Source organism: Anser anser, assembly GCF_964211835.1.
Source record: "Anser anser genome assembly, chromosome: 13".
In the NCBI taxonomy this organism is placed as follows: Eukaryota; Metazoa; Chordata; class Aves; order Anseriformes; family Anatidae; genus Anser; species Anser anser.
This window is the reverse complement of record NC_139734.1, coordinates 21,196,674-21,222,294: the sequence shown is the minus strand read 5'-3', so window position 1 is coordinate 21,222,294 and position 25,621 is coordinate 21,196,674. Positions and strand designations below refer to the sequence as shown.

Below are 25,621 nucleotides of genomic sequence, written 5' to 3'. Positions count from 1 at the left end.
TTGACAGTTAGTATCACTATAAATTCAAACTGCCATACGTTAAGAAGAAAACTTTCTCTCTCATCCCTTCCTCGAATATCACCCCCCTCAAAAGGCCCAAGGCTCTGCATGTGGTCCAAAGGAAAGTCTTTGTTAACTAAGCACAAATAAAGATGAGAACATGTTTGCCTAACCACTTGCTTCAGAAGTCACCAGTTTACCCAGTTTGTCCTGTTGGACAGCTTGTGCTGCAACTGAGGTAATGTATTATGAAGATGTGAGCACGTAAGTGCAGTCTCCATATATATGTTCATAAAGCAACACCTGATTAACTACTGCTTACAAAATAAGGTATAACAGTAGCAAGAGTATATAACAACATGAATGGCAAGTAATGCTGTTCCAATTCACTGTAATGTTATTATCATTATTATACACCTACAATGAAAATAGAAGTTTATCCCTATGATTTTAATTTCTGCAGATACTCAACAGAATTTCCATAGTCTGGGATCTACACCTTAGTTATTGCGCATGTGCACGGAGGCAGTGCGATGGGGTGGCTTTTTTGTTTCTCTTCTAGTTTTAATGCTCTCATGCACAAGTATTTAAAACAAGCTGTTAAACACGTTTAAATTATGTTTTCTGATATTCTAAAGAGTAAGAAAACATACTTACTTCAGTATCATATTCATAGTTTCATTTCGATCTTTACCTTGAAACGGTAGTGTACCAGTAAGCATTTCAAACTGAAAAGAACAAATGTTAATCTAAATCAACACTTCTCCCCCAGTTGCTCAAAGTGTTAAGTACTGTACTGTTTCCTATTGCTACATTAGGCAAACTGACTTGACTTTTAAGAGATTATATTACCAAAAAAGTTCACAAATCTAAAATAGTTTTTAATTGTTAGTTCACATTATAACAGTGGCAGTTGTAATGATGATTAGGAACATTTCACAGCCATGAGCTACTTTAGAGTAATAAAAACCCCTCCATACCTTAATTTTAGACATTGCTGTACTATGAAGGGAGCAAGAAAAGTTCTAAAACAGTATTTTACTTTTAATGTCAGTATGTATATTTTAGCTGGCTTCTCTAATGCATTACAGCAAAAGCATAAGTGCTAGCATTACTGACTCATTACTCTACTCCACTCCAGCAGTATTCAAACTTACTCTTACAAAAACAATTAATATTCCATCAAACCAAGTCTTCCTTTTTTTTTTCTTCAATTATTTTTTTGGAAAATAAATATACAAACTGAAGTTTCACACTATGACAATGACTATTCAAAACAACTAAATTGACCAGGTGCATGATTTTTCAGGTTCCTAGTAAGTACTCCTTACCTAAGCAGGTAAAAAGTAAAATTTTATTCAAATTACTTGCTATTTCAGTAGCACTTTGGTCATCAAATTCTCTCCCTCCCCCCCCCCCCCAAGCATTCTTAATTAGACCTGGACAAACCTATTCTAGACACATTATTTCACATTCACTTTAGACATATGCAGCATATTTGTGACCTTTAAGCGAGGTAAGCAGCGAAGCATACAGTACCATAAGAACACCAAAGGACCACCAGTCAGCACTCTGGTTGTGCCCTCGCCTGTTTACTACTTCAGGTGCCATGTATTCTACAGTACCACAGAAAGAATAGGCCTTCTTCTCTTGATCTACTGATTCTTTGCTGAGTCCAAAGTCTACAACAACAGCATTACAAGAATATAGCCAGTAAAGAACTTCAGGAAAAAACAATACTGTATATGGCATTTCAAAATGAAAGCGTTGACAGCTTTTGTTTGCTTGTGTTCAGGAACATTATGTTGTTATCCTAATGAAACAAGAAGCTGCAGATATCTAGAGAGGCATCAAACGTTTAGCTTACTATATGCCACCAAAGCCATTCTATAAGCTACAAATTAGCCCTCAAAATTACTACTCAAAATATTACTACTTCAATATTTAAAAGGTTACATATTCAGAGCCTTAAGATAAGCAAAAGATCTTTTTCTGCTTGCTACCTGCTTTATCCATACAAAAGACTGCATGCAAATAAATGAGTTTCAAAGATCGTAATCTGCATGCTCTGCTATTACTGAACGATGAATTAAAGTCAGGCTAAAAATAATGTTGTTGTATAAGACAATATAGTTCTGCAATGTGAATCACAAGTTCAGTAAAGAAGTCTTAAATGCCAGAATACTTTTTTCCTTCCTTGTCTATTCAATGGCCTTGCTGAAACAAGTCCTTGATACTGGCCCAGCTCTCAGGACAAGACTCTCAACATTCCCTTTTATGAGAGGGGAAATGATTGCTAATCAACGATACCCTCAGTCTTCCCACTTTCAGAAGGAAGTGAGAATAAGATTCAATTGGATTTAAGTGTATTGTTCAGAAATTTTTAAAGCGGTGCATTTTATAAACAATTTCCAACATCATTCAACTCTTTGAGAGTTGAAATTTCTTTTTCACTCATAATCTAATAGCAATATCTATAGATCCAAATATGTAATGAATTTATAAGTTTCACCTTAAATGTAACTTCTCAGAAGACATATTTCAGTTGTTCCCTATAAACCATTTCCCTGCGATTTCATATGCATTTAAGAGTGATAATCCTGAAATGCAATAATAATTTAGAAGACGTCTTATTTTGCACTAAGAGCTTTTTATACCAAGAGAACCTCTAATCCCTTTATAAAAAAAAAAAAGGTCTCAGCCAGCAACTTCAAGCCTGGATCAACAACTTCTTGATCTTCAACTAAAAGGCATTTCACAGTAAAATAGCTTAAACTTTCTAAACTTTAGTGACTAGAACACCACCATTGGAACTAAAGTTCTTTTAAAATAAATCACATTCAATGGCTGTTTTTGTATTATCAGCTATATTTCTTCTATTTTAACCACAGTAATTAGGATCTGCATTTTACAGCAATATTACTGCTAATACTGGAACTTGATCAATACAAAGATCAGCCAAAGCGAAAAATAACTTCTGTGGAAACTGCATGGACATCAGGATGTGGTAAAAGAAATCATCTGATACAGTCTCCTATAATCTAAAAATGCTTTAACAGAAGTACTTAATGGTACATAAAGAATCATTATAAATGAGAGAGATACTGATTCATTATAAAAACTCTGACCAATAAGAAATTCTCTAAGCAGCAAAGTACTGGCCTCACGCTTCGACTATCACTATACGTATCTTAGGTTTGTAACTATAAGCTTATACAGAGATATACACAGAAAGTGCTGTACTAATAAATATTACCTACCTGTTAACTTGATATGTCCTGCTTCATCAAGCAAAATGCTGAAAATTAAAATTCACATTCACCGATACACATAAACAGGAATGTTTGCATATAACATTTAAAATATAGTAGTTAATTTTGATCTCCAACTTGCATCATTAAATTAACAAACCAGTATTATTGCATTTTAGTCACAAATGCATTTTTATAAGATTATGTAAACAAACAAAGTAAAAATATTTTTAATTTTTTACATCACTACAGTACAAAATGCAAAGCAACAAGCAAAATACACGTAATAGTGGTAAAATACATTTTACTTTACTTTTCTGGCTTCAGGTCCCTGTATACAATTCCCAAGCTGTGAAGGTGATCCAAAGCAAGGGCCAGTTCTGCGAGGTAGAATTTCACATCTTCCTCTGTAAACATAACCTAATAAGAACTGTATAGATTTACCTTCTGATCTTGTCTTCAGTTTTTAAAACTGCAAACTAAAAAAAATACTCCTGTCTGCCTTAATTTCAAAATAAATTTTAGAAGTACCCCATGAACTGGTAATTCATGAATTTACCTAACAGAAATGATACAATAATACACGCTAATCATCATGATAGTAAACATCAAGTAAAAGAACAATCTGCAACACTTTAAAACATTTGCAGTTACCACAGGGCACTAACTTTTAAGATAATGAATTTAATTGTTGTATTTGGTGTTACTGACCACCAGCATTTTCAGTTGCAATCCAATGTAAACTGCTGTCCACTGCATCATAAAATTTGATATATCAACACCGATTTTTATGTCACTCGTGCATCTCTCACCTCACATTACCAATATTTAGAAAAAATATTAAAAAGTATGCTAAATAAAATACTTCGTAAAAATAACCGTGATGAGAAAATTAGCAGTGAGTTAAAGCAGGAACCTACTCTGTTCTTTTTAGGAAAAGCAATTTTAAAAATCCTAAAATCCCTAGCAAGACACTGAAGAACCAAGCGACCTTGCCTACACAGCATTTTATACAGAAGCTTTCCTGTCCTAAATACACAGTAGGTTGCTTCTACTTTTCATATACAAGACTATCTACTTTGGCTCTTGCTGTGTTCCACAAATTACTGGATAAACTAGTAACCCTCAAATGTAAAACCTCAAATTTAATTCCAAAACTTAATTCAACTATTCCCTATTTGTTGAAAACACCAGCAGTAAGGAGAAGAGCCCTCTCAACTGCACAGTAAACGCCTTTTAAAACTTTATACTACCATATTTGGGCCTACTGATTTAGTAATACACTGATCAATACTTGGTATTGCACACAAAATATGTAATCTGTCATACTGGCAACAGAAATATTTCCAATTCCCACAGTGTCAGTTATCAACACGCTATGAACAATAAAGCTGTTGCATGATAGAAACAGCACATAGAAGTTTCACTTTAATTTTGTAAGGGCAAAGTTGATACAATCTTTCATCTCCATTCACAAGGGAAAAATGTCATTATTCCTTGGGATAGCCAAAACGCACATCTCAAAATACAACACATCTACAGCCTTGGAGTAACAATTTCACTTGCACTGTGTTTACTTTGACACAAAGTAGTTTGTAAGTCAATTTCATTCAATTTTACCACAGAAGACTTCAGTAAGTACTCATTTCATTTCCATAGCCGAAACTCTCATACCTGCATTAGAACTAAAACACTAGCAAAAGTGTTTTAATAGCCTCATACTAAACCCTACTAACTTAAATAATCCTCGTGTATGCAAAGGATGAAATACTATGGGTAATTTACACTCGTGTTATCCACTGTCTTTGTATTACCAGGCACTTTTGCAATCTTTTCCTCCTACTAGGAATTAAAAAGGCCCAATTTTTTTCCTATATATAGATACAGTAAATGTTTAAATGCTATCATAGAAGGTAAATGAAGTCTTCCAAAAATAACCACAACACACGTGTGGAAACTTAAGAATAATCTCACAATTATTAATTCTTTATTCCCAAGGAGAGTACGTACTTCTTTCACCTAGCTAGTATTATTACACATAGACTTGCATCCCTTAATTTAAGGATTTTGCATAGTCAGTAATCTCAGCTGTGTTGGTGCAAAAAGAATAGTTCTGTTATACCAGAATTTCCCCTATAATCAGACAGCCTACGTGAAAGCAGAGTGACCTCGTTCCTACCTACTGTCCCAATAGCCCTTTACAAGCCTGTCCATTCCTTTAACGGTTTTTATCCCCTGGTTTTACAACTCAAGTTTAATTGATTTTGAGCTCAATTCTTAGACACAATCACTGTTCTACCAAGGTCAGCTTTCCTAAAAATGAGAAAAAAAACCTTTTCAATTCTTTCTTCACTTTAAACTGTTCCTGAAGTAAAACTCGATTTTGTTTAAAAAAAAGGGGGGGAAGGAGAGAGTTCATGCCCTAACATACTGAGGATACGACCTACATGTCATTAAAAAAAAATCAGCCAGATACTTTCTTAAATCAGAAAACTGGGTTATCTTTTCCTAAGCATTAGCAACAAACATTCACATTTGTGAAAGCACTGGAAAGCTCTCTAACTGTGAAGCTGTTGGGAAACTTGCCATTAAAAATTTAGAGCTTTATGGAAGTTTTGCAAAAAGAAAATAAAATCTTAAAGATGGTCATAATATTTGCCATCAAATATTTATTATATTAAATTTAAGAAAAAACAAGGCTAGGCTGCATCATATTCCCTCCTCTGAAATTCTCTCCCAAGAAAACAGAAATGAAAAATTATAGTTCCAGTTACATGCCAAAATTAGATGGCAGAGGGGTGTCTTAAAAATGCTCAATGTTCACAGTTTGAGAGATTAAACATTAGGATTTATATTACAGCATTATGCAATTTTGCAATGCAGCAGAAACCTCTTACAGATATGGGTTTCCAAGAGCACCTAAGCTAACTGTGAGCATAAAAACTATACATCTGCTTTAGTTTTGATGAATTTTAATTTACTTCAGTTGGGTTTCCAAGCAACAAAACATTTTTAGACAAAAGGACTGGCCTTTGTAGATAACAGAGAAAAGCTTAGGCTACTAACCAGTACACACTTAAGGTTACAGCTCATTATTCTACAATATGTAAGGAAAACCCAACTAAGTTCTTAAAAACTTGACTGTGACAAGAATCACAGTGGAAATAGTTATAAAAGAGAACCCTATACTGTCAAAGAAAATCTGCCAAATACTGAGTTGAGATAAAATTTTAGGTACTTACCTCTTTGGATAATCGCGTGAATACATCTCCTCCCCTGAGAAAATCCAATATTAAATATAGCTTCCCTTCAGTCTGAAAGGCTATAAAAAAAATCAATAGTTGTGCATGACAAAGATGATCTACGAAACGGATCTAAATGCTTTTAGAACATGAAGATTAGTTAGAGAAATGCAATATTTATGTTTTGGAACTGACATAGTTCAGCAGCCAATACGAAATTTACATGAGTTACTAATTTTAATGAATGATTACTTGCTTGCTTCTTCACAGAAGACAATCTTAGTCATAAAAGATCATTAAAATACTGTTCTTTTATTTCTCCTTTGCCAAACAAGGAAACTCCAAGTACGTTAATGACTGTGTTTCATTTTCACTCAATGAAAAGTAAAAGACTCTGCAGAACTTCTATGAATTTTCCAGGAAATCTTTTAATTTCAAAAGTACATAATCTAAAAAAAAAAAAGTATTGTCCTGGTTTCAGCTGGGATAGTTAATTTTCTTCCTAGTAGCTGGCACGGTGCTGTGTTTTGGATTTAGGATGAGAATAACGCTGATAACACACCCATGTTTTAACTGTTGCAGAGCAGCGTTTATGCTGAAGCAAGGACTTCTCAGCCTCTCATACTGACTGCCAGCACAAGCAGCTGGGAGGGGACAGAGCCAGGACAGCTGACCCACACTGGCCAAAGGGATGCTCCGTACCTTGTGTCGTAATGCTGAACAACAAAACTGGGGGGAGTCGGCCAGGGTGGGCTGCAGTTGCTCGGGGACTGATTGAGCATCGGTTGGCTGGTGGTGAGCAATTGCGTTGTGCATCACTTACTTTGTTTATTCTTCTCTTGATTGTTTTTCTTTCCTTCCACCCTACCCTCCATCCCCTTTCCGATTAAGCTGTCTTCATCTCAACCCACAAATCCCTGCACATTTCTTTTCCATTTTCTCTTCCATCCCACTACAGGGTGTTGGGGGGAGTGAATGACTGACTGTGCGGTGTTCAGCTGTCTGCTGGGTTAAACCACAACGTATGTACTTATCTGCATTTGGGTTCCTTCATCGACCCTGATATTTAAAACTGCTAGAACTGAATTTGGGCACTGAAGCGGAAAATAAATGTGAGGAAAGATTTTCTTAATTAAATCATCTTTGACAGCATATTTAAACTCAGGAGATTATGCAATTTGGGTACTTGGGTATTCTCCCTTCTGTTTTGGGGTTTGCTTTTTGTGTTTGTTTTTTAATTAAAAAAGCTTTCAGAAAAAGTTGGAAATGAATCTGTTATCTCACTGCAAACTCAATGTATTTTAAGCTGACGATTTCTAATTTTTAAACACGGGAAGCTATTACCAAAGTTACAGACCATCTCACAACCAGCTGGTCACTAGATACCAATGCTAAGATCATCTGTCAGAGGGTCCTATGGTGAGAATGATGGGATGGTCTGCTAGTGTTAGGACTGAAGTAATTAATAAAGAATGCCTAGATTTAGATTCTGAAAACCCAACCAGAAGCTCTATAGAGCTCTTACACTATTTTGAGGTGTACCTCTTAAATATGAGATGCTCCAAAGTTTTTGGTCACTAAAGTATTTCTTGCTGTAGAGACCACCATATAGGCACTAACATATTGACCACAGATGCTTTTATAATCAAATAGATAAATGTCCATTTATTCAGAGCACCAAAAACATGTTAATTTAAAAATTGTGTGACCAGCTTAACATGTTAGAGCTTAACAGTCTATCTTCAGAAGGAAACCCTCATCTGAATTTCAGCTGAATAAAATTGTATACACGCATGAAAAATATCAGACTTGCAATTAAACACCATGTGCGCTTGCACGCTAAAGGCAAAATTCCATAGGTAACAACTGACACATCAAGCTACTAGATCTATATGAAGAGAATCAGTACTAAAAGGAGTAGCAAGGAAGTCTAACACCAAGACTAAAATACAATTATAAAAGCAAAAGGTATGCACATTTAAACTCCTCAGGCAGTTCTGCAGAGGCTACTTCAGAAATGCTGATAGATTTCTTTTACTAAAGGTTCTTTCTGAAGGTCATTGAGCATCATCATGGCAGAACAATTCTTCCAGCCAGACCACATGCTTTCATGTAGCTAACATATATTGGGACACCAGCAATATTGAGCAGGTCTTGTTTTCTTATCCTTCTTGCCAGTTACCTATATGCCATCTTATTTTATCATACTTAAAAAGAAAGCTGTGTTTTAAAGCACACCACTTCGCTATCAAGAACAAGAATAGCAATGTCTTCAAGCAAAGAAAAACTGTACCAAAAAAAAAGTACCAACCATAGTGCAGTTTGACGATAAATGGATGATTTACTTCTACTAATATATCTCTCTCCATTTTTGTACGAACTCTATCCCGAACTGATGGAAAAAAAAAAAGAATACTAGTATCAAAATTTATTATAATACAAATGGAACAGAAATTAGAATATGGGAAATTTTTAGTGTCCAAAGCAGTACTTTTACCTTTTTAGCCATAAAAATTAGAAAAGGTAACAATATTTTTTTAAGTCTTCCACAAAACATTTTCAGACATCAAAACTATATTTTGTTTCTTGCCTCAACTTTAACTAGAATTAACTATTTGTACTGAATATAAACATTCTGACTGTTAAGATCACTTTTTCCCTCCTCGGCTAACACTCCCCATTTGTGCAGAGTCAATTGCCTTCATTAAGGCATCTTCGGAAAGCCAGAACTAAGTTAGCTTGCTGTCACACCTATAACAAGAATGACTGACTTGAGTTTTAGCCACAGTGAAGTTCTAACTTAAAAGGCAAAATGAAAATTGCTTATTAAATTAATCTGCTCTGGTAGAAGGAAAATAAACAGAGATAAATAATGCAATTTTAAACTCTGAAAAAGTAAATTTTACTACATATTTAAAGCTATCTGGCCAGATTTGAACTCACTGAAAAAGTTTTAAGATGAAAATTATTCTCAAAATAAATATTTAGACAACACATTTAAGAGAGGTGCACTGAAAACCTATTTTCTGAAGTTTAAATAAAAAGGTACACATACCTTTTAAAGATGCTTTTTTCAATACTTTCATTGCATAAAGTTGCCCAGCATCAGGACCAATTATTTTCCGTACGAGGAAGACCTAGTATGAAAAACACCACCTTTAAAATTACTGCCAAAAATATTTTTAAATATTAAAATCATCCTGGTTAAAAAAAAAAAACAACTATATTAATTTACATCTTTACTTTTAGCTCCATTAACAGAGAGAGCATGCCCCTAGTCCCATCCCATTCCTCAAAACCTCCACAGAGCAACAAGATGCCATATATTCACAGTTGACATTTTGCACAAGCAAGCTTGGTAATCAACTAAACATCTATCACAAAGTATTTGGAAACTTCACACTGGTTTCAGACACCTTTAGGTATTCTTTCCTAAGCATATACATCTTTTTTAAAAAAAGGACAGAATTCCCTTAATCAGATCAAAGGTATATACGCCACCACCTTCTCTTAAGTAGCCAGATAGTCAAAGTATACATTCTTTCCTATAGCCAACACTTTTAAGTATTCATCAAATACAGTGCTCTTATACCATGTGGTTTTTGCTTTACTTTCTTGAAGAATGACAATAGCAGGACTGCCTGGTCTGCCACCTCTTATGCTAAGAGATTTTTGAGGTTTAAGACCTGAATCTCAAATATGTAACAAGCTATACTAATGAATTCTGTAAGGGTGGCAAGACGAAAGCAAGGAAACACCACCGTTTGTGATGAAAGTATACCTTCCCTCTGGAACAGCAACTCCAACAGGTTTTTCTGCTCTTTTCTTTCCAGAGGAGTTTTAGAGATAGATGGTACACAACTTGACATTAAGAAATGCTTAAATAGAATGATGCAGCATGAATATATGTATCTCTATTGATTAATATTCTAACTGCTAGGGCTTTCAGTTTATAGAATTGTTTAGTATGTGCTTCTGTTTCTAATAACAGCTATTATAAGAACAACTTTTTTTTTTTTATGAGGGTTTTGTTTTAAATACAGTTTTTACATTCAAGAGCTACCTGAAATTGCCTCTGGTCTTCCTTATACTCACACTTTCCTTAATACTAAATTTATTTACACATACTTCTTTAGACGTGATTAAGTATCTAGAATTAATTAAAAAAATGAACTAGTAAGCTTTTTCATTCTAGAAGCAGAAATTCATACACTGCCAACGACAGGGCTGGGAGAGGGGTGGGTTTTGTTTTAAGCTCTGATCAGAAGAAAGTTGTCGTGTTTCCTGGTTAACAGGCTTTTATTGTTAAAGCTGTGACCAACAGCTGACCTATTGCATTGCTCCCCTATTATGTGATGTTGTTGCTCAAATAGTGAGGGCAGTAATTCAAACATGACCAAATGAGAAGACATCTTTAGGTTAATATACTCACAATCTATTACGGAAATAAAGCCTTAATAAGCATGCACTAATGTTTTAATGCTGAATAACTAGCAGCTTTTCATCACGTAAGGAATCCATGTATCGGTTACAAACACAAGCTACTAAGGACCTAAATAGCCACTGTGGTGAAAACTCCTTTAGCACCATCTACTTAAATTTGCAGCCAAATTCTCCATAACCTCACATCTTGCAGAGATGCAGTGGTTGGTTGTTCAGCTGTAAAGCATGAATTCAGACAGACACCTGCTGCGCAAAGCAACTCACCTCAGCTCAGCAAGGACCAGCTTCAACAGACTGGGTGCTGAAGCCTTAGACCACTAGCAAAGGCTGAACCGAGAAGCTCAATAAACCTCATAAGGTTTAACCCTTTATTTCTGTGCAGTAGTGTTAAACCCCGCACAGATGCAGCAGTACTATACTGGGCCAGAAGAAACAAGCCTTGTGTTTGCTAAACCCAAAGGAAAAGGCCTGGGAGGTACAGAACTGGAGAGAGAAAACAAGGATCATGAAGGCAACAGCTACTGATCTTCATTGTTTGTTTTGTCTTTTGAGCAGCAAGCAGCAAACATTAGATAAAACCAGCCCTGTCCAGAGATGTAACAGTTACCATCTGGTTCTTAAAGCTGGTTCTTGAACCAAGTACTGCCAGGCTTTACAAGCTCTGCAACAGACGTCTTGCCAAGCCGGTGGGATTCTGAGCAACAGTGCTCCTACGGCTACCAGAAGCCTGAGCACTGTAAAGTGAGAAACAAACTGAGGCAGGGCTAAGATGTCCATACCAGATGCGCTGAACCCCAAGACAGGGTGAGACGTCAAGTTTGAGGAATAAATGCATGCAGCATCTGAAGCCTCTATAGAGAAGAAGCGCACGGGGAGTTGGCAGCCAACTTCACCAGATAAAAGTTTCTTAAGCTAATGTCTAAACTGTTTTTCCCCTCTCATGCAACTCTATACAGAGGTTTGTTCCTGCCACACGACAGAAAAGAAAAAAATCAGCAAAAGATCAGGAAATTGGAAAAATATGTATAGGTGATTGCAAAGAAGAAAAAGTGTCCAAGTCTTGCAAAAAATCTAGTTTAAGACTGATTTAAAAAAATAAGTTGGCTACATATACACTAGGATTACTATTTTAGTAAATGTATTTCAAATTAGTGTCTGAAACATTTTTAATTTCATTTCTGCAATGTGACTGCAAGTGGCACATTACAAAAAATTACCGCAACATTGCCACAGTTCTTCTACAAGCTATTTAAATAATTTTTCACCTAGTGTCTGTAACTGTAGATCACCTGACAAACACAGCAAAATAAAGAAAACTAAACATTTCCGAGGCTATTTACTTTATTGTTACTTCAGTTCAAGTTCTAAATTACCACAATCATAACTCTGTATCTACATCAATAAAGCTTTCCCATTTGGGAAAGAGGGGAGGCAGGGGCTGTGGAAGAATCAAACATTCACACTTGATCAAGTAGCATCAGTAAAAGACAAACCATCATCTCCTCTGTAAATGTCTACCAGTATTTATTACACCACTGGCATCCCCAAGCATCAACCTAAACAGCAGAGGACGCAAAAGTACTGAACAGAGATATTAATTCCAATTCCTCACAAGACACTGCACAAAAGAGTCTTAATGCAGCTGAAGACACCACGATTATATTTCAAATAGCCATGGCATTGAACAAACAGAACATGCCAGAGCTGTTGCATAAAAACCACACTTAATTCTACAACCCAAGTGGTAAAATCCTTTGCTGTCGGTGCCATTGTTTCCACAAAACTGCAGATACCAGTTGAGAAGAACCACAAACATGCCTCCCTGCTCAAAGCAAACGGGAACTTTCCATGGCAAACCTGCAGAGCTGCTACGGACTCACCCTTCTGCCTAGAGACTGATGCTGTTGCCTGTCTGGGCCTGGTACAATTTGGAGTCCTGCTATAAATAGTGTTCCCTTTGCACCAGAGCAAGACTGGAAAAAGGTTGCATTTGTCGATATCTTCTCAAATGTTCCTAGTGACTCAGCTATGGCACTATCCTTCTTGCCCCAAAAACATTCTTGAGCTAACCCTTCCCAGGCTGAATGTCTGGAGAGGTCTAGAGAAAGATGCTGCTTTTCCAGTAACTGTCAATTCCTCCTAAAAATGTAAAGCCAGAAAGGCTGACAAAGCAAAAAAAAAAAACAGTAAAATAGGGTAACTTCCTCCAAAACAGGGCAGTATCCATAAGCACATCTACTTGTACTCTGATTTCTTAGCTTTATACCTAACATGATTTCTGAAATGTCCTGTTAGTATTACAAAAGAAGTAAAACATTAATGTGTATTCCTACTAGCATTATCATCAATAAGACAAAGCAGGTTGAAAGTGGCCATCAGATGAAAGCAAAACGTGCTGTCTTACCTTTCCAAACGATCCCTGACCAAGAACCTTAAGTAGTTCAAACTGTGCTGGATCTGCTTTCTCGCATCCTTCTTTCACATGATGGGTAATGGGAATTTCTTTCACACTTCCTTCATCCTATTATTTCAAAGCAAACAAAATACAATAATGAACAGTCTGGAATTAATCAACTCTTATTAGATTTGCATATAAATGCCTTTAAAAAAAATTAAGTTTTAATAAGGCCTAAAAGAAAGCTATTCAAATGGAAAGTTTCCCATCCATACTTTCTGAAACAAATGCATGTTTTAAAACTCTAAACTGAAGTCAAATTCTCACCCAATTGAATAATGCTTATTTTCTTTAGTCATAAATATTACAACTGGAACAAATGTAAACTTTCTTACATGAAAGGAATTAACATACAGATTTTTAAACCAAGTCTGAGGTGATCCTTCTGTGCTTTACCTTTGGTTTAGTTGCCTTTAGTTTTCCCAGTGATTGCTCTTCTCATCTTTCCCTTTCCTGAAATAGTCTTAATGAAAGCTAAACTGAATTTCATCATTTTAGATAATTACTGCTTTTCACAGCAGCAAATAATAAATATGGTCATCCACGACTGTAGCTAAAGGAACATGCGTTGTTTGAAGAGCATAAATAATAAATGAATCATCTTAAGCACTCTGAGAATTCTTTCATCCAACAGAAGAAACGCAGCTCTGCGGTGCAAGGCTCAGGGAAAGACTCTCCCGTGGGGAGTCCTCCTTCAGAAAGCTGAGGGCAGTTCTGAGGCAGGGAGAGATCTAGTGTTCTGTTGCCTTTTTCCTGTTGGTCTAATCATTTGTTGGGGACAGTTGGACCAGATGATCTTGGAGGTCTTTTCCAACCTTAATGATTCTATGGTTAGCAAAGTAGGGCACAACAGCTACAATTGTGAAAAGACAAACATTCATGATGAAAACACATCAGATTACGTACTGCATGCCTATAAAACTTATGGTGTAAGAGAAGTTTCTGTGAGGCAAAACAACCGAGGTGTCAAAATAAGCACTCCTGAAACTATAAACTACGTGCTAAGGCCTGCAACAGCAACCTGAGCCTGCACATAGCAGAGGCACAGTACCCCTTCGCCCTATCAAGAACATCAATGGATTTCTTGTGCTCAGCAAATAAAACCCAATTACAACAGAAAACCCCACCCAATCTGCAGCACTTTGAGGTCTTTAGGGTATCCAAATTATTAACTCTTCTCCTATCCTCTCTTTAGTTCTTCACCTCAAACTTTTCTTAGTGAAGACAGACCGGGCTGGGGGAGAGACCTACAGCACATTCCTCTCTTTCAACAAGGAGTCTGACAGATAAAGACATCAGACAGACCACTTGATGAAACGGTTAGTTTTAACAGAAAACATCTTACTAAGGTCATGGTCAGGTTGGCTACAGAAAGTCTTGTAGCTTAAGAGCAAGCATGAAAGTCTACAGTCAGCCTTATCAGACTTGATAGACGCACTTCTAAATGTAATTCTCTAGGTCATGTTACACAGAAGATCAGGAGAAAAATCCAATCATCCAGATGTGGATGTACTTATTGCACTAATGAAAAAATAACAGGCAACCACCACACTGCATTAACTGTCTATGCATTAATTGCCTTTTGTTCATCCAGCAAAGCAAGGAGCTCAAACATCTCTGTATATTCACTGACTGTAGTGCAGCTGTTACTGCAAGTCTCCCCTACATCTCCTATTTCATATTCTTTCTGGAAAAGGGCTGTTTGTTCTGCCTGCTTCCCATGCAACGGTAGGTATTAACACAAGTCACTGCTGGATAACAAAGTCAATTCTTCAATTCATGCTCTAGGCTACTTATTTCCCCTCTTTCTTCACAAAATCAGCTGACATACACTGATGATACAGCGTATATACATCCCAACTTCATTTCATCCATCCATCTTGCTGACTCTGCATATACATATTTACATGAGAGGTGCACATTTCTTCTTCCCTTTTTTTTTTTTGTAACACATGCTTCCCATGCTTGGAATTTAAGGCAGGTAAGAAGACTAGCATTTCAAGTCATCTGATGACAGAAAGCAGCAGTTCCCCTCCTTAGACGCCACGGGGAAGAAGAATCTTAACTGCTCATTCTTTCTATGAAGTATGTAAATGCTCTATTTAGAAGCATTTTTACCTCAACATCCTAATTTGTGTTGCTTAACACCATGAACCTTTGCATGAGAAAAGATGTTTAAGAGTTCATCTGCTCTTCTATTTATCACCCACCTTGAGTCATTAGCCTGTGACATCACATTTGGTTGCTGCGGAGACAGTATTTCTAAATGTGACTGAGGAGAAAAATGTTTTCCATGCAAATAAAGAATAACTTGAGATGCATTAAATGAGTTAATTTTATAAGTAGCTTTGCCTTTACAAAAGATGTCTATATAATTTCAGCTACTTAACTATCATTAAAGCTCTAGAAATTGGTATGACTGAAGTATAAAAAGATTCTGCATCATCAGCAATGAATGAGCGGGTAAAGAGTTGCATGGATATATAAGCCAGTTTCATTTTCCTTTCTAGTTTGGCCTCCATGAACTGCAAATTTGGTTATCTGATTTTATGTTCTGCTCTTGAGCAGCAAATCTACTGCAGGGTTCAGGTACCAGCTCTCAGTAATCCACCTTGCAAATGAGGTAACTCTTCCCAGCAGGTTAAACAGAAGGCAAAGCACTGAAAGAAACGCCACAATCAGTTATGGCTTTTTGCCATCTAACTTAGTTACAGCTTGACTGGTATGTTGCTCCAAGCACCCAACAAACAAGCTCAGCAACATCCTTCTGGTTCGAGTACAGTGAAAGACCGAGGCACAACCCATTGCTCATCTTTCTTTGCTACCTCCAAGAGGAAGACCAGGCTGAAGGTTTATTTACTTACTCCACACCAGGAAATAGACAAGCATCACATGTTTCTATCCCCAAGAGTTTATTCTCTAAATTACTTAATTAAAAAGTTTTTATTTCAATACAAAGCAGTGTGTAAGATCTACTCGATACCCTCTTCCACGATCCTGCTGAAAAATATAGAAGTGTGCGCTGAAAAATGATGGCCAGTTTTACCAAAGTCAGGCATTTCACCACATAAAACTAGCCTTTAGTTTATTCCAAGATTTAGCCAGCAAACAGAACAGTGATCTTCAGCATCTCCTAAAAATGCAAGTTACCAAGGCACTGGACAGGTATTAACTATCTTCCAGATGAATGTAAGCAACTATATTACAAGAAATACACTATCACCTCTTCTTTCGTGGAAAGAGAAACATTAAGCGCACAAAATATAAGAGGTTTGAGGTTGAACTGAGCTAGAGAGATCTGTAACTGCTCTCTCCGGCACAGAGAACCTGTTCTCCTTAAAGCACTGCCTCATGCTGCAAACTCTCCCAAACAAGCCACTTCAGGCCCCTACCCAGATGCCATTTTTCAAAAACATCTTTGAGACAGAGCCTCTTCAGATCTGGTCAAATAAAATGACAGGTTCGAAACTTAAATAGCAGGCAATGCCCATTTTTTTTTCTTCAAAAGGAAGTAAGGCTAACAAGTGTCTGAACTGAGCGTTTATCAAAGAGACTTACATGGTAGGAATATGGTTCACCTTCTTCCATAGGCTCATCTGCCATCTTAAGGCCATTTAGCTGAAGAGGGGAAAGATGGAAAATGCATTAGACAGAACATTAAGACCACATAATTTTGAAAAAGCAGAGTTCATAATTCAACCAATTTACATTGGATTAAATAAGTAGCACACAGTTACATAGGAGTACCACAATACACCCCACTTCATCCAACAGTAGAAAGAAGATATCAACCCCATAGTCACAGTAAGAGAAAAGTTTGATTTATAGATGAAGTTCAATCTCTCCTTAAATAACAAACGATTCAATGCTGTTTAACAGCTAAAAAAAACAAGAATCACAAAGGGCATGCTGTGTCCCAACATGCAAAACATTAATTATAAACTGGAAATACCTGATAAAATGGGTGAAGGCAATTATGAATTTTGCTAGTGATAATTGCTAATTTGTTTGTATGTTAATTGCTCAGCATCACTACCTTCATGTGGCACAGATCCCACACAAGAATATACTAAATAAGATACGGAAGCTCACAACTACATTTTCCCTGAAAACAGAAGTTAAAGCAAGCAAGTTCTCAGACTAGGTAATGACTTTTTTTCCTTGTACTTCCCTATTTACCTAAAATACATGCCTAAGACGCCGAAATACGGTACGATTACCGGTACGTGAATTGGTAAAACACAGGATTACAAAGACTTTCGAAATGCCTTACAGACCATGCCCCTATTTAAGGAAGGAAAACCTGACAAACTAGTAGGGCTGCAGGGACAGGTTTATGCCATCGTGGTTGCGTCATCTAAGCAAACCCTCAACCACTTGCACTGCTTCTTCTAGAAGGACTCTTGATTTCAAGTACAGCATTTAAGAGCTAAGTCCTAAATGAATGATTTTCCTAACATAGCTCTCCAACTCCTGTACCAAGACGCTAGCGCTTATTTTTGGACTACATCCTCATCACTGACGAAAGTAACCAGAGGAAGTAGTATGAGGCTTCGGTTACTTTCACTCTTCTCTCAGTTTCTGTTTATTTTAACCACAGTCAGCACGGATGAGCACGTAACAGAAGACCCATCCATCTAAACAAGAGCTGGCATATTTAGCACTTGTTTGTCACGCATACACAGCATGCATTGCCACCCTAATCCCTCAAGGCCAAAATTCACTAGCCTATTACCCTGGATTCAGAAACCTCACACTACAGAAGCCAATGTACTACTTCTGCTGCACAACTATTTCTTTTTCCGCATATTCTTTTTTCAAGTTAGATATGTGGGGAGGGGAGGGACGCCCACTATACTTAATATTGTATGAATTAATTGAATACATCAAGGCATGATGCCAAAGTTCAGACCAGATACGAACTCCAGCCTCATTTCAAGTGATTCACTGCCACCTGATCACTTTTCACAACTTTGTAAGATTACGTTCAAGCGTGAACCAACGTGAAGCCCACCTGAGCTGTCCAAAAACTAGTAAGGAAAAGGGTTTCCCCCCTAGGTGTTCAGAAATAAGATACAACTCTTCACTCATGGACTTAAACTTGAAATTAATTTATTGTACATTTAGCTTTATCTTTCTTTACATACCGTCAACATTTTCAAAGTTTAGTTATTTAAATTCAAGCCCTGGAACAAACATCGCTAGCCAAAAGAACTGCAGATACACCAAAACCAGCTCAACTCCAGACAATCAGATAAGGAACACTATCATGGCTTGAATCAGTTTTTGAACAAAAAAAAAATCAGCATGCTATCCGATTTCTGCAGTTTCTGAGCACACCATGCAAGCATACTTTCAGCTTTCTGACAAATCAAATATACTAAGTTACGGGATATTTATGGCAGGTAATCAAATGTCATCTTAATTAACAATTTCCTATCATACACTTTTCCCCCTCATTGTTGCTTGTTTTTTTTCCTGTCCAGTCTCTCTACAATTACAAAAACTGGGATGTCTGCCAGTTTTTAGTCCAAAGAATTTTATGTTCAAGCACATAAATCTACTTTTATTGCCTGACAGACACAGACAGTTACACTTCTGGCTTATTTGTTTGCGAACCCTGGTCACCAGGTCTGTTTAAAAAATAACACACCTGTCAGATCACAACCCAAAGGCTAGTAGTTTTAAAAAATAAAAATATAAAAATGTTAACTATTCAGTTAAAAAAGAATCAATGACAAAAAGCAAATCATTACTCTTCTGCCCTGTTACTTATATTGGCCAAGTTTCACTAACTAGAAGTTTCCACTCTCTCTCCTGTACTATCAAAAAAACCCTCAATTACCAGCTTTATGGGAAAAAGTACAAATTCCTGTTTCTGCAGCCACCTAGGACCTCCTTTAGTGATTTAATTATGAATATTTATACACAAACATAGAAATTAAAATAGTTCTGTTCTTTATAAGTCATTACTGAATATCCACAAATCCAGAAAGTGAATTTATTACTGAGAATTAGAAAACACCTGTCTATAGGTAACAGGTGAAAGGAAACAAGTACTATTATTCTGAAGGAGACTTTCATCCTGGAATCATTTTGCCGTTCAGTACTCCTGAACTAAACTTTCATAATTAACTGAACATTTTCAATATTAACTTTCATTACGACACAAGCTAAACTCAGACATTGAGGCGGACAGCGTCAATGCTTTCCAAATTTTCAAAATTCAAGTGACTACTCCACACCGTTGATCAGTATAAAAATTAACAGAAAACAATGCATAAAAAAAGATGAGAACAAAGTTGAGATCAGACAACCTGGCGTGTAAGAAACTTACTTTTCCAGAGGCGCAGGCTAAAAGACCCACTCCTGCAATGCCAAGCTCTCTCTGAGGTAACGCGGTGCAATCTGCCTTCTAATTTAAATAGCTGCAATGGGTCCCATGACTAGCTGGGCCTATACCATATTACCTTGGGAGAATATCTAAACAGCTTCCGTGGGCTAGTAAAAGGCTTAACTACTATTGCGCATGCTTTTCCTCAGATAATTACAGCAGGACAGAGGAATCCCAGAATGACCAAAGATTAGAACCACCTAAATATAGGTATTTCTTTCCATATTGACGATGTTTTAACTGTTTACGCGGGAAATGTATTATGGTTTGATGGCCTATAGGTTTGACCAAAAAACCAAGCAGACAAATGGTCAGTAAACGTGCCTCGCTACACGGAAAAACAGTAGAGAAAGTAAAGTGGGTTCACTCTGCCCTGTTTTTAAATACCTTCATTTCAGCATTCATACCAAAGTTAAAATAAGGAAGAAAGCAGAACCAGGAATTTTATATTAATATTATTAACAGAAGTAAGAATGTGTTATTCATCATGTATAACCTAGCCTGGCTTCAGACAGGTACAGCTTTACATATGGATCAACAGCAGTTTCTGCAGCTCCCAGGTTCCCCCTAATTTGCTGATACCGCAGCTACAGCCAGACCAACACCCCTCGGTTCTCCCAAGCGAGCACAAGACAAACCAGCTTGCTTCCTATTTACAGTATTTTTTCAAAAACCTATTTCAAATATTAAGAGCATAAATTTACATTAGAAGCCCCTCATTCCAAAGGCTTTGAAAAAACAACTTTTTTGGGGAAAAAGAAGTGTTAAGATGCCCACATTTGTTCCTCATTTATTTTGAATTACATCTGCAGAGTTTGCATCATTAATTTAATTAACAACACATTGGCCTACTGAATCGTGTTTCCTGAGACTGGACTAAGAAATTTTGGTTTTCTGTGTACACCTCAACAGGCAGAGATTTGATTTTAAAACAATGTCTAAAAGTCTCGGTGCCAGCTCCAGGCCCCAGGAGGTGCACAGGGCCAGGGCACCCGGGACCAGCCCTGCCGCTAGGCTCCGCTCCTCTCAGGAGACCAGGCCGGGAAATTCCCTCACACCTACTTTAAATGGATCAGATAGAAGAGGGAGATAGAGACATCCACCTTTAGGAAGACTTCCTAAGGCCATAATCAATTTCTAGGGAAAGTTACGAACTTGTTTTCCTGTGGCAAAGAAAATATACATTCAAACAAGCTAACAGACCTTCGGTAGCACGTAATTAGTGATTAAGAGAACATTTTGATCCCTTCCATTATCAGATGGAGAGTTACACGTCTCCCATTGGTTACAGACAAGCCACAAAGGTGGCCGTGAACACCAGGATCTGCGAGGACCGGAGCTCCCTGCACTGCTGCCCACCAGGGAGAGGCGTGCAGCTCCGCAACGAAAGCGCATAAAGCAGCCTCAGAGTCATTTTGTGGCAGATAAGATTGAAAACAGCGTACTTCATCTTTCTCCTAATGTAATAAAGAACTACCTCCAGATACACGTTGAACTTCTGTACATCAGGAGGTAAGAAATCACACATTTCTTCTATTCTAGAGTTACTGGGCAGTTTCTCCAAAGCAGTCTTGCAGGAAGCGAGGCGAGCCGCCTCAGCAGACCCCTGGCTCTTCCAGAGACTCAGAACTCCACAGCTATCTTCAGAAGTGATGTAGCAAAACACTTATTCTATTGCAGCACTTCCCAGTGCATAAAGACATCCATTGTTTTCCATCTAAAAGTATTAATGTGCTGACTCACCCCCGACCCCCTTTTTAAGGCATCTTGTTCTTGTAAGTCTTTATAAAAAGTGGACATGGCTGCAATGGAAGATGGCACTCAATTCTCAAGTTTTGTGCAACTATTACTTGTTTTTTTCTTAGCATAACACTGCCTAATTGTGGAAATTTTCAGAGATGCACAGAACTAGGTAGCTGAGTCATCCACGTCACTGCCAGTAATTACTCACAAAGGAGTTATGCAACTCCTAACACTGACAAAATTCAGTGGCCTTTGACAGACCAGGATCATAACATGCTTGAAAGGATGGGCCTAAATCAAAGATATACTTACTTAAATTGATATGGACAGACTACACACAACAGCAGCAACGCTCCACCTAGGAGCATGTCTTTTTGAAGGCTGCAACTTTCAATGCAGCTCAGCTTTCTAGCTGAATACTTTCATTTCCAGTCACTTTGCTGTTCCAGCCTTGTCCTCCGTGTCACTTGCAGCCAATTAAGCAACTGGTTTCTGAAGTACTTATTTAACAAATAAATGTGTATGAAGTTGCATTTTTGCAATTCACGCTATTAATATTGTGAACAGCATACACTTGCTAAGTCAAGTGCAGAGTTTACTTTAAACGCATGCAACACCACTTCTATTAGGTGAGCAGAAAACCCCAGAAGTCCTGTATTCTGCCCATTTCTGAGTAATTCCGCATTTTGTTAGTTTGGTCAATAAAGTGTTAACAAGTATTCTGTTTCTTTGTATATTGCAGTCATTTTATTAATCTGCTACATTTGTTTATAATCAATACCTCTATTGTATCTCTTTTTGACAACGAAACTACCTATTAATCCTGTATTTCAAAAGAAAGAAGTTCACTGGATATTTGAAGCTTAAGGTGTGTGACACTAACCCTTTTACATATGCTTAAGGAATTCCCATAGCCACAGAACTGTTTCACAAGTGACACTGTCATAGGAACATGAGAACAGACAAAAAACTTCATGTTGCAAGGTTCAAAATCAAATCCTCAGTACTTCAAAAGCAGCCCAACATGAAAAAGCACAAAATAATTCAATCCTAAACTTCCTCCAGAAGTTCATGTTGTTTTTATGCCTTCAAGCACGAAAGTTTGTTTCCTACCTTCAAGATTGCATTCTTCCTTTGCCAACTGGTTTTAGTTCATCAAGTCGACACAAGTGCTACTTCACTGGAAACGCACTTATTTCTAATAATGTAATTCTAAATTTAGCCAACAAGCAGATTCCTCAGAGAGAATTGTTTCGCCAATTTTTCCTCCTGTGGTACAACTAATGGACAAGAGCTCTAGTAAGTGCAAATAATTTAGTCTTTAAAACACAGGACCGTCTTAGTCGACCATAGTTCCTGCAAGTGCAAGGTCACCTAGACCTATCAGATTGTAAACATAGGGTTATATTAAGTATTATAAGCGATAATTCATTCTATAAATGTTAAGTGAAGAATCTAAACTAAACTACCTTTGTTAGATCCCCCAAACCAACTGAATCTAAAATTCCAACAAATACTACATCTCTCCTAGCTCCACTTAGATTAAGTGTTACGACAATAGTATTTGCTAATGCAATTTGGGAACATCACAGGCAACCTGAAGAAACTGTTTTTGGTATAAATGAAGTTTTAAAGGCTACCAGCCAAATGTAACAAGGATGTAACAAATGTGATGCCTCATTTTAATCAGAGTGCAACTGAAACAGTTTTATGCAGACACTGTTAGGTAAGCGTTTCCTGTAGGGGCTTGAGGAAAGTACAATTTGAGGAGCAACTGTTGCTAACGGGGCTGTTCTGGACATCCATCCATTGCCCCATGCCGCCTTGGCTAGGTGAGCAGGACCGCGGAGCCAGGCTCCTACAGGAACGCATTGCCAAGCTCCCGGCTCTTCACAAACACCCACGGAGGCGTTGAAGATAACTCGGACGTCACCACAGTCAGCAGAACCACCTGCCTGAGCTTTGCGGTGCTGGAGCTATCGCAGGTCCTCCTGCCAATCCTGCTGCCAATACAGTATTTATGGCAGAGACCGCACGCAGGAGCAGCATGAACACAATACGCTGAAAGTAGCATAAGCCTTGGTGGAGGGGTGTTTGTCCAGCCAAAAAATACTGTGAGCTGGGCAGTAACCACAAAGTTTTACATTTCAACTGCAACACTTTAACTTCGTGTATTTTAAACCCTACCATATGGCAATACTCTTGAAGAATAGCTCAGTGGTGTCAAGAACATTCTCAGACATTCAGTAAGCTTCATACCTTAAGTACAGCATGCTATTTTTACAAACCATAATAGTAAAAAATAAGCTTTAATACTTCTGCTGACTTTTTAATCCTTACCTTCAGCTTCACTAACGTAATTAGGATTTCTCTATTATTAAGGTACATGAACTGCGTTAAGTATTAGACCATTAAAATACTTAAAGTGTAGCAGGCACAGTGTAGAAATGCATGTCCAGTAATTATAGGGCTTGGATGTGGCACTCTGTAGACACAGCAGCAGAGAATAAAAATAAATAAATACAGAGTTTGAAATCCCACGGATTTATTCCTATCGTGAACTACTGTATTTTTCCTTTACGTGCGTGTATCGACGTTATCAGAGAAGCAAACTTCAGCAAGATCCTTCGCTGGCGATCATTTCATTCATCCCCAGCCGTGTAGGTAGGCCAACTTTGTGCACTTTGTACACGGAGATGGATCTGCCACAGCCTTTTCCACTCCCGATAAGAAAACCCTACCGCATCCCAGAAAGCGAGTCCGACCAGTTTCGAGCAGCTTTATTTAGATAACATCTTCCGCGCGTCTAAACGCACCGAGGTGCAACCTCTCATTTGTCACACCTACCGACACCAGCTACGCGGTCCTGCGTCTGTGATTCAGACGTGGAAAAGTTTCGTTGCCCCAGCGCCGCGTCCTGCGGAGCTAACAGGGCGCTGGAGCACGACCAGCCGCCCCGTTCCCCTTCGGCACCGGCTTGGGGGCAGAGGAAAGCACCGAGCGGTGCCCCGGAGGCTTCTCCCCTCGCCCCGGTCCCCCCCCCGGCGGGCAGCGAGGGCTCGGCTCCCGGTGCCTGCCCGAGCGCCCCGCGGCACGAAGGCGGCTTTTCCACAAGTTCAAGTTAACTTTGCCGAGGCGGCTCGCGAGCTCGGGGGCCGCATTTTCACCACGGGACCCCGCAGCCCAGCCCACCCCCCCCCTGCGCCGGGGGCGTGCTGCCTGCCCCCGCCGGGCAGCGAGCCCTGCCGGCACCTCCCGAGCTTCGCCCCCGCCGCCGGGCTGCGAGGAAGTGGCGTCGGCCGCGGGCGCCGGAGGAAGCCGCGGGGCCGGGCTCTGCCCCGGCGCGGGGGGCGCGGCCGCCTGCCCTGCCCTGCCCTGCCCGGCCCGGCCCTGCACGGCCCGGGGGGACCGGGGAGCGAGGAAGGGGCGCCCCGGGAGGCACCCCCGGGGGAAGCCGGCTCCGTGCCCGGCGGGCAGGTGCCCTTGTGGCGGGGAGCCCCTCGTCGCCGCCCCGCCCCGCACTGACCTCGCCGCCGCTCACGTACAGCTCCATTTTGCGGCGGGGCTCCGGCTCCTCCGCGTCCTCCAGCGGAGCGAACGGCACCATGGCCCGGCTCCGCGCCGCCGCTCTCCTCCCTACCGGGGGAGCCGCCGCCGTCGCCGCCGGCCGCTGCTGGGGCTGCCGCTGCTGGGGGTGCTGCTGCTGGTGGCGGTGCCGGTGCCGCTGCGCATTCCGCGGGGGCCGGGAGGCGGCGGGCCCCCTGCCGCCGCCCACGCAGCGCGGCGGGGCTCGGGCTCGGGCTACGGCTGCGGCTGCTGCCGGCCGGCGGGGGCGGCTCCGCGCTGCGCTCCCCCGCGCACACCCCCCAACATGGCGGCCGCCGGGGGCAGGGCCTGCGCCGCACGGGGGTGACGTCAGGGCGGGACGGAGAATCCCTGCACGGGGAGGGGAGGGGAGGGGGCGCGGCGGGCCGGTGACGGCCGCGCGCGGGGAGCGGGAGCGGGCTGAGGGGACGTGACGGGGTTGGGGCGGCCGCCCCTCTGCGGGGCTCCCTGGGCAGCCGCGGTGGGGGCGGACAGCACCTGAGGGTCT

The 25,621-nt window shown here is 39.5% G+C and overlaps 1 protein-coding gene across 6 annotated transcripts in view; it reads right to left on the bottom strand.

Moving 5' to 3' along the window:
* RPS6KA6 (ribosomal protein S6 kinase A6) overlaps positions 1-25,419 on the bottom strand; it is a 43,382-nt gene extending 17,963 nt beyond the window's left edge. For 2 of the 6 annotated variants that reach the window (XM_083797643.1, XM_083797642.1), the window contains exons 1-10: positions 25,055-25,398; positions 16,950-17,009; positions 13,341-13,457; positions 9,549-9,630; positions 8,805-8,885; positions 6,494-6,573; positions 3,565-3,671; positions 3,261-3,298; positions 1,540-1,682; positions 658-728 (exon numbers count right to left, since the gene is read on the bottom strand). In XM_083797643.1, the coding sequence (XP_083653769.1) occupies positions 658-728; positions 1,540-1,682; positions 3,261-3,298; positions 3,565-3,671; positions 6,494-6,573; positions 8,805-8,885; positions 9,549-9,630; positions 13,341-13,457; positions 16,950-17,009; positions 25,055-25,135 (860 nt within the window). In that variant the 5' untranslated portion in view covers positions 25,136-25,398. Of the gene's footprint in view, positions 1-657; positions 729-1,539; positions 1,683-3,260; positions 3,299-3,564; positions 3,672-6,493; positions 6,574-8,804; positions 8,886-9,548; positions 9,631-13,340; positions 13,458-13,787; positions 14,084-16,949; positions 17,010-19,728; positions 24,551-25,054 lie in introns of those variants that run through there. The other 4 variants (XM_083797641.1, XM_083797640.1, XM_083797644.1 and 1 more) reach the window with 4 other exon arrangements.
* Between the last annotated feature and the right edge of the window lie 202 nt (positions 25,420-25,621).